Genomic DNA, 12184 nt, shown 5'->3' on the forward strand with positions numbered 1-12184 from the left:
ATAGCATCATTGTATTGTTAAGACAGTTTTAAAGGGCTTCACGGGGTTGATGAAGAATTAATGTCGGCTGAAGAAGCTGAAAATATTGGTCACATTGCAAGGAGAGAATTTTCACACAGAATGCAGCTTTTGGAATTATCTTTTTTGAAGGCTCAGTCATAGAGGCCATTAAGTTCAATAAGGCAATCAAGGGTCAGAGGGTTAATCGAGGAAAATAGATCCGAGGGTATTTATAAACCATGAGATTTTTATGAATGGCAGAGCCTATTTGAAGGGTTAGATGGCCGATTCCTCCTCCTAATTCTCTTCATTCAAGTTATCTAACTTCTCACTTTTTGTATGATGTCCTGAAAGATGAATCATGTCAGGGCCAAACGGTGGTAACGAAGAAATGGAACAGTTTCCAGGATATGAAAGTTTGGAGAAGTTTGATGCGATTACAAAGTTAGTCACAGTTTATATGGTCTTTAGTTCGCACCTTCTCCTTTGAAGAAAATTGATTCCTTTTGACAAGAGCCTGGTGTTCAGAGTCATGGAAGGCTGAGTTATTGCAACACACGCAGTCAGGAGCAGTAAGTCCGCAAACTATTGAATAAACAGGTCGACAACTGATTTCGCCACTTTTACTGATGTGAAACCGCTTTGAAACCCGAGCAATTTGTGTGACGTTCGAAGCCGAAGCCTTCCCTCTGACGTCACCCACAGTTAACGTAATATAGCGCCAACGGTTGCCATGGTGACGGGGCCGCGCCGTTCCCACGGAGACAGGGCCTTTCGCTGCAGCGAACGCTACTACGAAGCAAGGAAAACACAAATAACAAAGTAACTAGAGGGAAGCCAGGAGGTCAGCTCCTTGACTGAACCGTCTCGCCTTCACAATTACTTAAAGAAATGGACGCCACGAAGAAGCCGCTACGGATTTCCCCAGAGTTAGGCGTTTATGCAGAAAAGCACTGTGTGTTTCAAACACTTCAGGTAAACAGCCCCAGTACATTAAATTTAATGTCAATAGAAGTATTATCCTTGTATTGCCTGATATTATAATCTTCGCATTGTTGTTTATTGCTTGTAAATCGCATTTGTTACCAAGGTGCTGAATGAGTATTCTTTTAATTAAAGACCATACAACTGCCCTGGAGGCATCTCCGTGTGTTTAAATCGGTTGATGATCTATTAATCTTTTTTAAATTACTATTGTCACCCAGTTTTATAATTGTGTTGACTTTAGCATCTTTGAGATGTTTCATTAACTAGTGTCTTCTGCTCCTGCTTCAGAATATCAGATTTAAGATTATTTATTAAACTGGTTGCTTCAAATAAAACTAGGAGTTTAGTTTATAGACCCAGGGTGTCTGATGATGTTAGTTGTCATTGGATAGTTTCATTTCTAAGAATCATTTTCCAAACCTACTGTAAACTTCAACTCTAGGTCTTAACCCTAGGCAGTAAATTTGTCCATTCTCAAAGGACATCTTAGTAACTCCCTGAATCAACCAGGTTTACTATCACTGACATATGTTGTGAAATTTGTGGCTTTGCAGCAACAGTACTGCATAATACATAAAATACTATAAGTTACAATAACAATTATATACAAATAAATAAATAGTGCAAAAAGAGAGCAAAGTTGTGAGATAGTGTTTATGGAATAATGGACCATTCAGAAATCTGCTGGCGGAGAGGAAGGAGCTGTTCCTAAAACTTCCAGTGTGCATCTTCAAGTTCCCGTAACTCCTCCCTGTTGGCACTAATGAGACGAGGATGTGTCCTGGATGATATTATCCTAATTGCAACTATAAAGCCCGAACCCAAACCTGGACCAATCCAGTGGTGCAGGTTTGCTATGTTATCGTACGTAGGCCTTCTCCCTCAGCTCTGATTTTTGGTACATAAATAGCTATATTTGCATTCTTTTTGCACTTGTAAAGAATTTGAACGTCATAATTGCCGCCAGTTTCCATCCTGATTACACTTTGTCAGTCCATTTTTAATTCTTCCTTTCCCTTTCATGACTTGAGGGGTAGATTAGTGACCAGGATTCATTATATGTTAACAGGACTCAGTTCCATTCTCAGAATTTCTCCATCTCATTATATACGTTGTAACAACATATTTTTCTATGCCTTTGCTCCCATTATGTCTTTTATATCAGACATGATGTCTTTCCAGTATAGTCAACAGAACTGTTAACCACATCAGTTTTTCTTTCCACAATTCAGTTCTTATCCAGAAAAAGAATAAAGTTTCCTTTATTTTCAACTTCTCTGATTCTTCCATTTCTAGCTCACTAGCCTTCACATTCAATGACTCATCCACTTTTATTTTAAATATCCTCAGGTTCATGCAGTTACTAGATGCATCTATCCTTCTGCTACTCTTTCAGAATTCCAAGGGAACTTCTCCCTGCATTCCAAGGAAACTGTTGCCTTTATAACCCTTTGCTTTCTCAACATCTTCAGGAAATGCAGTACTATTCATTTTACCTCTTTTACCATCAACTGGGCACCCTAACTCTTTATCCAGATGAAGCAGCTCTTCATAAAGCTGAGTATAATGCATTCAATGACTGTCTCTTCATTGGGAAAAACCAGGCACAGATTGAAATCCTCAGTTTAGTTCACAAGAGTGACTGTAAACTCCTAATCTGTCACTTTTAATTCTTCATCTGACACCCACTTTGACTTTTCTGTGTTTTGACTTCCTGTATTGTCTCAAAGATGCATCACGTAACCTTATCTTCTAACTTGGCTTTTGGGTCTCCACAATGAATTCAGTAGTTTTAAGAAATCACCCATTTCAGAACTGTTTCTCACATTTCCAGCATTTTTATTTTTGTTTTCTATTGTTATTTCAAATCTAATTTGGTTCCACTTGTAACTTTCCCTCCAAACATATGTGCATGTTACTACTCAATAGCTTCTACCACTTTCATTCACTTAATACCACCATCACTGTGTCACCAAATCCTTTTATTTTCTTTGCCCATCCCCCTTTCGCAAATATGTTTCATTTCCAACATTTTTGTAGTTCTGATGAAAGGCCTTTGACATAAAACCTCAACTGTTTCTTTCTTCAAAGATATCTTGTGACCTTTTGAGTAATTTCAGGACATTTTGTTATTATTTCAAAGTTTTAGCAGCCATAAAATTCTGATTGAATTGAACAAGTTAATTGTGCCTGAATTTTTTTTCTTTAATTATGGTTCAATTAACTGGTTGAGTTATTGTTTAGAAAGATGAGAAGGAAATGGCTTTTGAGCTCATGAAATTTGTCTATTGCACATACTAATATGAGGGCCAGCAATGAATCAGGATAGAACTGATTACGATCTGTGCTTTAAAGTAATGAGGTAACTGCAAATACTCTAGAAATTGAATTAAAGTGGTGTGTGAGTATTGTAAATATAAAAAAAAGATTAAATAATTAATAATTTTAATTAAACAAGTAAATCTACTTCAACTACTGCTCAGAGTCTTGTCATCTTCAGAAGTTTTCTGATGACTCTGCCATAGTTGGATGCATCAGCAAGGGAGATAAGGCTGAGTACAGGGCTACGGTAAGAAACTTTGTCACATGGTGTGAGCAGAATTATCTGCAGTTTAAGGTGAAAAAGACTAAGGAGCTAGTGGTAGACCTGAGGAGAGTTAAGGTACCGGTGACCCCTGTTTCCATCCAGGGGGTCAGTGTGGACATGGTGGAGGATTACAAATACCTGGGGATACGAATTGACAATAAACTGGACTGGTCAAAGAACACTGAGGCTGTCTACAAGAAGGGTCAGAGCTGTCTCTATTTCCTGAGGAGACTGAGGTCCTTTAACATTTGCCGGACGATGCTAAGGATGTTCTACGAGTCTGTGGTGGCCAGTGCAATCATGTTTGCTGTTGTGTGCTGGGGCAGCAGGCTGAGGGTAGCAGACACCAACAGAATCAACAAACTCATTTGTCAGGCCAGTGGTGTTGTGGAGATGGAACTGGACTCTCTGACGGTGGTGTCTGAAAAGAGGATGCTGTCCAAGTTGCATGCCATCTTGGACAATGTCTCCCATCCACTACATAATGTACTGTTCGGCACAGGAGTACATTCAGCCAGAGACTCATTCCTTCGAGATGCAACACAGAGCGTCATAGGAAGTCATTCCTGCCTATGGCCATCAAACTTTACAACTCCTCCCCTGGAGGGTCAGACACCCGGAGCCAATAGGCTGGTCCTGGACTTATTTCCTGGCATAATTTACATATTACTATTTAATTATTTATGGTTTTATTACTATTTAATTATTTATGGTGCAACTGTAGTGAAAACCAATTTCCCCCGGGATCAATAAAGTATGACTACTACTACTACTACTACAACTAAATGTGTCCTTAAATTCAAAGTTAAAACGATGAAGTGTTAATACAGTTATATAAAGAGAGAAAGAAAGAAAGAAGAGAAATTGCCTTTAAACTCACGAGAGAGCATAAGCCATCAACTTTTTGCTGTTGGTGTTTCTGTAGCAGGCAATTTCTTTTTACGAGGTTCAGTTGCTAGCTCACCAGTCAACCCAGCACGGATGGAGAGTGTGCACAGGAGCCGGCTGGATTCGAACTCGGGACCTTCCACCCCAAAGTCCAGCGCTGATGCCACTACACCACCAGCCGGCATATAAAGAGGCATTTTTTATTTATTCATTCAGGATATAGACATTGTGAGCAATGCTACCATTTTTGGTTATCCTAGCTTTCCCCTTCATTGAAAGTCAACACACCGGTGGGCCATGGGACACAAATAGACAAATTCAGAAAGGATGATAGATGGTCTTCCTGAAAGACATAAGTGAACATGTATGATTTTTTTGCTACATCTGAGTAGTTTAGTGGTCAGGATTATACTATCTTTATTTACATACATTTGCTGGGAACCAGATTAATTTGCATTTTCAATGATGTGAAGCAGCTGAAAGTTTTTGCATTTGCAGCCAAATGAATAATTAATCGAGCATTATGTGTTTAAGAAATAATATGGTGCTGTAATAAGAACAAGGGGTTGGCCTTCAGGAAGATGTACACAGATGGGCTGAAGGGTTGTCTTCATTTGTTGATGTTGCAATGTGTGACTCATTGAGACTTTGGTTGCAAAGATGATCTTGTATTCTTTTCAGACTGCTATTATATTTGTACCTAATTCTTTCCTGTATACGCAATGTATAAAGAGTGAAAGAAGGTATGGGAGGGTTATCAGGATGACTAACTTTTTGTTTAACTTATTTTGTATCCTTCAGAGAATGCTGCAGTGCCTGCTTGTGGATAAACCACAGGATCCCATTCAGTATATGATCGACCATTTTAAAAAAGAAAATGATGAAGGTCAGGACACTATTTTGCATCTCAGAAGGAGCAGATTTTTCTAAAATATCATTAAAGTGTTTTAAAAATTTCAGCACAGAACTATTTGCATTGTCAAAGAGAAAATTACGATTGCCATTACTTCATTGTGAATTCAATTAATAAGTCCATAGTTAAGCAATTTTAGAGTAGTTTTGTTAAGGAAAAATAGAGGAGGTGTTTTTATTACTTTATTGCTGTTTTACTTTATATTGCTGTCAGTCTGGATGGGCCTGCATTTGTCCTATCAATGCAATGAAAAACAATGAATTGCCCATCCTGGCTTCCCTTCTCTCTCCCACACTGCTATCTCTGGTTTTCCCCTCGGTCTATCTCTAGATCCTGCTTATCCAAAAACAGCAATAGTTTCTACGTATAACCTGATTATAGTCAGCTCTGCTTCACCCTATTTGCCTCACCTCCTTTGCATACACTAAGTTGCTGGGTTGTTGATTCTAACCTCCCCTCACTGAGTGACAGAAATGTCTTCCATTTAAATTTAGGGAAAGTCTAAAGCCCATTTTCTTTGATTATTGTTACAAGTTCCCTTCCTGAAATTATACTGTTATTTCATATAAAAGACTAAAGCTTAGACAGACAATTATCATAGAAATATTTCAATTTGATTAAAATAAAACTGTTTTGTATATTTTCTTCATGGTTGTGCTTCATTGTCTTATTTCAAAACAGATTGATTATTTCAAATCTGTGCACCAGTAACAGCTGTGGACAAAATTTAGTGTGTAAAAATGTGGTTGCAGTCTTGTCAGTTAGAAATCTACAAGGGAAGTGGTTCAATTACAGAATGATTTTGTTTCCTTTTATTGAAAAATATGACCTAGGGCAAGCATAGCTTTTTTTTTGTATGGAATAAACATTACAATAGCCCAAGGCGGTATTTTCCCCCAAACAAGAGTTTGACCTTGTGTTAATAATAAAATAATTCTGCTTTTCACTGATCCCTTAACTGGAGAATATGAGTGTAAAGGCTTGAGTCACCTGAGGATTTATTCTTACATATGAGATTAGACAATCCTCAAAAGAGGCCTGTCTGCCAGAGAAAGATCTGCTTTGAAGTAGTTTGAAAGGAATTTACTGATGATGGCGCTAGAGTTTGTTTAGGACTGATTGTATTGAGTTTAAATAATTCATTGATTTTTTACATTGACTTTGAAAATAAGTATTTGCATTTTGGATTCGGATACATTATTCTTGAGGCACCTATATTGCATTAAAATAAATTCCTACATTATATTTTGTGAAACCTTTAAAACTCCTGTGGTACATATCTATACTGCTTCAAAGTTGTCTAGTTTGTGTTGCATGCAAATCATTTAACAGTGGGGAATGCTGCTTTTGAGTATTACTTGGAGAAGTACTGCCATTATCTTGTATTTTATGAGTAAAATTGTGTAGGTACACAGTATTGTACTTCAAAAGTTTTGAAAGCAGCCATAAGTTGAATTTATCAAATTATTGGCTGCATTCAGTTCACTTTATAATGTTGAGCAATTTAAATCTCAAAATCACATTATACAATCACCAGTTTCTTTTGCATCCAACTTTATAAACACAAATCCTGCTGATACTCCAAATAACATTTATTTTGCTTCAAACATTTTACCTAAGGTTAGAAGCATTTCTTATTGAAAATTGAAGCTATTAACTATTTTTCTAAAATGCTGTTTGTTGGAGTGGAAAGAATGGATCTGAGAATCTCAAAGACTGGATGTTAAGAAACGAAATTTAAAATATGATTCAAGAAACAACATAGAGAACATTTTAATATTCACCAGACAACAGGGAACCAGCTTCTGACTTTATTGTGGAAGTGTATGCAAATGCCTTTGGCAGATGTCAAGTCTCTAGCTGAACCGAGTTTAATAAAATTGTCATGAAAATAGTAATTAATACTGTATGTTGGAATGAATTGCATCACAAAGTGATAATAAACAGTGGTAGAGAACAAAAATACAATGACTTAAAATCAAACTTTGTAGAGTGACTACTTAGTATATAATCTTGACTTTAAATAACTTGAATCTTTTTGAGGACGGTGTTCAAAAAATCCATATCAAACTGCACTTACGCTGATATAAGTAAATCCTGATGTGAAATGGAATTAGACTCCCTCATACAGAAGTTACAGAAGTGCTGCTTTCGTAGTGAGAATTTGGGCATGGACAGGTTTTATTATACAAAAGGAACTCCATCAGTTCATAAGTTTAGGTCAGATATATGATAATAAATAGGAATGAGTTTGTTTATTTAAGTGCCATTTACCAAAAATGTACATGATATTCTCTAACGGCATAATTTTACACAAAACAGTGTTGGAGCAGAATTTTAATATTTGTCTTTAATTTTCATGCCTTTTTAATATATATTTTTAATGTATTGATTAGAATTAACAGTTTTTTTTCTTAATCCTGAATAGTTCCCCGGGTATTTCTGCTGGGTCCGCCTGTTTCAGGGAAGTTTTCTATTGTAAGTGTATTCTATATTTAAAATATTTATAAAAGTACAAACATGGTAGAAAATAAAAAAAATTGTTAAAGGGTGAATGATATTTTTTCATATTTTGCTCATGAGAACTAATGTTATTTTGAAATACATCTGGGCTGACTAATAATTTTATACTTTATGGCTCAAGCAAAATTAATCTCTCAATCCACAGTAATTCATCTGAGCATTCATTACGAGGGGTGATTGATAAGTTTGTGGCCTAAGGTAGAAGGAGTCAATTTCACATTTATTTTTCCTACATTTAGACACTTAGTCCAGTGGTCTTGGAGCATACAGATCCCTTCTTTGTATAAGTTGGCATCTTGGGCCTCCAGAAAGTGGTCCACAGCAGGGGTGATTGATAAGTTTGTGGCCTAAGGTAGAAGGAGATGAGTTATTAACTTCAAACTTTATGCATTTTCACTCAAAGAGTTGAACTGCACATGCATGTAACAAGAGCTGTATAACTCATCTCTTTCTACCTAAGGCCATATCAGTCACCACTGCTGTGGACCACCTGGAGATCCAAGATGCTCTCGTTATATGCATGTGCAGTTCAACTCTTTGAGTGATAATGCAGAAAGTTTGAAGTTAATAACTCATCTCCTTCTTCCTTAGGCCACAAACTTATCAATCACCCCTGCTGTGGACCACTTCTACAAAGAAGGGATCCATATGCTCCACGACCGCTGGACTAACTAAATGTGTACATGTAGGAGGGGATGATGTTGAAAAATAAATGTGCTAGGTTTTCTAAAATTGACTCCTTCTGCCTTAGGCCACAAACTTATCAATCATCCCTTGGATTTATGATTGATTATTTGACATATATTTGTATTGAATTTGCTTTTAATTTTTGTAAAACATGTTGAGCCGTATTTTGACATAGGTTGTTTGCTTTTCTATCTCAGTCCTGAAAGGGAAAACCTTCATTAATTCATTCCAGTCTTCCACAAATAAAACGGAATGCTATTCTTGCTAACTTGGTGCTACTTCATGTTACCTTGGATTTTTTTATTCTGTTGCCTTGATATAATTTATTGCCGCATTTAGCACATTCTGCAACCAAATAATTTGTTTTACTTTTTTTGAAGTTTACATTAATCATAAATATACCTTAAATACAAAATGCTGGAAGAACTCAGCAGGCCAGGCAGCATCTATGGAAAAGAATTAACAGTCAACGTTCCAGGCCAAGACCCTTCATCAGGATTGGAATAAAGATGAGAAGTTAGAGCAAGAAGGTGGGAGAAGGGGAGGAAAAGTACAAGATGGTAAGTGATAGGTGAATCTGGGAGAGTGGGAGGGGTGAAGTAAAGAGCTAGGAAATTGATTGGTGAAAGAGATAAAGAGCTGGAGAAGGGGAAATCTGAAAGGAGAAGGTTGAAGACCATGGAAAGAAGAGTAGGGGGAGAATCACCAGAAGGAAGAGTTGGGCAGGTAAGGAGAGAAGATGAGAAATGGAAATGGGAATGGTGAAGGTGGGGAGGGAGGGGGTGTAATTACTGGAAGTTTGAGAAATCGATGTTCATACCATCAGGCTGGAGGCTACCCAGAAGGAATATGAGATGTTGGTCCCCCAACCTGAGTGTGGCTTCATCACAGCTGTAGAGGGGGGCCATGAACTAACATGTCAGAATGGGAATGGGAAGTAGAATTGAAATGGGTGACCACTGGGAGATCCCTTTTTTTTTCTGGCGGATGGTGCATAGGTGCTCAGTGAAGCAGGTCTCCCAGTCTACGTCAGGTCTTGCTGATATACAGGAGGCCGTGCCAGGAGTACTTGATACAGTAGATGACCCCAAGTGTCCCTCACCTGGAAGTTATGGAGAATTATGTGCTGGACATGAAGGCTAGGGGGGTGGTAGGTGAAACAACTTCCTAGCTCTTTACTTCACCCTTCCCTCCCTCCCAGATTCACCTATCACCTACCACGTTGTACTTCTTCCTCCCCTCACCTCACCTTCTTGCTCTGACTTCTCATCTTCTTTTCCAGTCCTAATGAAGGGTCTTGTCCCAAAATGTCGACTGTTTACCCTTTTCCATAGATGCTGCCTGGTCTGCTGAGTTCCTCCAACATTTTGTGTGTGGTGCTTGGATTTCCAGCGTCTGCAGATTTTGTCATCTTTATGATTTCACTATAACATTTATTGATTTCAAAAAGTAAAATGAATGAAATTCTGTTTTAAATTATTGGTACATCACCACCCAGTAAAATGATGTGGCTACATAATAATTACAGTTTTCTTCTAATATCCAGAGGCTGTGCATTGCCGTGGACAGATGAGTTTGAATCTCACCACACCAATTGGGAAACTCAAATTCAAATAATTTAAATATTTCTGGAATAAGAATTTAGTTATATTTCATTAATGCTGACCATGCAACTGCTCTCCTATCATAAACATCCATTTATTCTGTAAATATCCTTAATGCATTGAGATTGTCCAGCAGTGCTTTGATTTTTAGCTGCCCTATGGCCACATAGTTCAGCTGCAGTTGGAGATTGCCAGTAAATGGTAGCCTCACTAATTATCAGCCTGTTATATTAGTTGGTAATATGATTATTTAAATGACTGCATAACTTAATTACTGCATAATTAAATTGATAAGGTAGTGCCGTAAATTAAATGGAATGTTGATAGTTTCTTGGATATAAAAACAGTAAACTCAAGCTTTTAGTATAGTAAGTTTTTTTTTATTGTGCTTTACTTAAGCAATTAGTTTTCCTGTCCCATTAACTTCCAATTTTTCTTCGATAATGATTAGACATATATGGCCTAAACATATTTTGATATTCTTAAAATTCTAATGGACAGCACGCAGTAAAGTAGATATTAGTTCATTCTATAATGTTAACATTAATTTATGTTGCACATGCTTGCTGCTCTGCTAGACAATTTAATTTCCCTGTTTTTCTGTTCTTGTCATCTCGTTGAATTTTTCTTGTTATTCCTCTGCACTGACCAAGGGTTGATCTTAGTGACAGTTTTTGATAGTGACCAGGAGAATATTGCTTTTATTGGTTGTCAATCTGGTTACAAATGACCAAAATCTAAAGATCACAATTTTAAAATGTTTGCATAATTAGGAAACAATTGCACATGTTCAAATATAAAATGCTTTACTATAAACAGAAAATTAGACAAATAAAAATTGCTTCAAATCTTTCTTCAAGTTCAAACTAGGGATCCAGCAAGCTCCTTTTAAAAATTACTGCTTAGACCTCATTTAATATTATAGCTGAGATTCTTCCATGTATCAGGAGCGATTCTTTTGATGTTGAGCATAAACCTGGGATAAGATATGCACTAGTACGGAAGGGAAGAAAAACTATCACTATTGGAAATTCTCTGCATCATTTTTCCACTTTGTTAATTTGTAGTGAGGTAAGTTTAAATTGTTTGGTTTTGATTGTGGCTGCCACATGAAGCAATGCAATCCCAAAAAAATTTTCTGTGGGCATTGCTAACTAATATTGCTCATTGAATTCATTAAAAGAGATGAGACACATTTTGGGTGAGTTTGAAACACATAGCATCGACGCAGAAATTTGGTAATGTTTTTCAAATTGAGAAAGCAGATGTGAAAAGTACCAATTTTTACCTCAGGAATGACAACTTAATTTTAAATTTAAATTTAATAACAGTTTGAAAAATAATATATTTAAAAAAGAAATCGTGTGAAAACTTGACTATTTGGATTAGTGGGGCTAATTTCAGTCGTTAAACTGGAGCTAATTTAATGTGCTGTCATTTCTATGATTTGATAATTCATTATGTATGTTTCACATGAAGAAGATTTTTACAACCCAGTGCCATAATGTTTCTAGGGTCCATTCTCTTCCCTTTCACAGAAATGTGTGCTATTAGTCATTTTCCAATCCATATTTCATCTAATGTTGCAAAACTCCTCAAAGGAATTCATCTATATTCTTATTGTTCTGAAAATATTTGTCTAAATTTCTTAAAGGCAAACGATTTCCAAAATAAAAATGATGAAAATAACAGGGCAGCACAGTAGCGTAGTGGTTAGCACAACGCTTTACAGTACAGGTGACCTGGGTTCAATTCCCACCACTACCTGTAAGGAGTTTGTACATTCTCCCCTGTCACCACGTGGGTTTCCTCTGGGTGCTCCGGTTTCCTCCCACAGTCCAAAAACATATCGGTTGGTAGGTTAATTGGTCATTGTAGATTGTCCCATGATTAGGCTCAGATTAAATTTGGAGATTGCTGGGTGGCGCAATTTGAAGGGTCGGAAGGGCCTATTCTGCACTGTATGTCAATAAATAAGTAATAAAAATAAATACC

The 12184-nt window shown here is 36.9% G+C and overlaps 1 protein-coding gene across 1 annotated transcript in view; it reads left to right on the top strand.

The window, feature by feature from the left end:
• The first annotated feature begins 749 nt into the window (after nucleotides 1–749).
• The window catches only part of ak8 (adenylate kinase 8), a 155903-nt gene continuing 144468 nt past the window's right edge, over nucleotides 750–12184 (top strand). Inside the window, exons 1-3 of the mRNA XM_063073107.1 lie at nucleotides 750–975; nucleotides 5264–5348; nucleotides 7804–7853. Of these exons, the coding sequence (XP_062929177.1) occupies nucleotides 892–975; nucleotides 5264–5348; nucleotides 7804–7853 (219 nt within the window). The 5' untranslated portion in view covers nucleotides 750–891. The remainder of the gene's footprint in view (nucleotides 976–5263; nucleotides 5349–7803; nucleotides 7854–12184) is intronic.

This window comes from Mobula hypostoma, chromosome 21, assembly GCF_963921235.1.
Source record: "Mobula hypostoma chromosome 21, sMobHyp1.1, whole genome shotgun sequence".
Lineage (NCBI taxonomy): Eukaryota > Metazoa > Chordata > Chondrichthyes > Myliobatiformes > Myliobatidae > Mobula > Mobula hypostoma.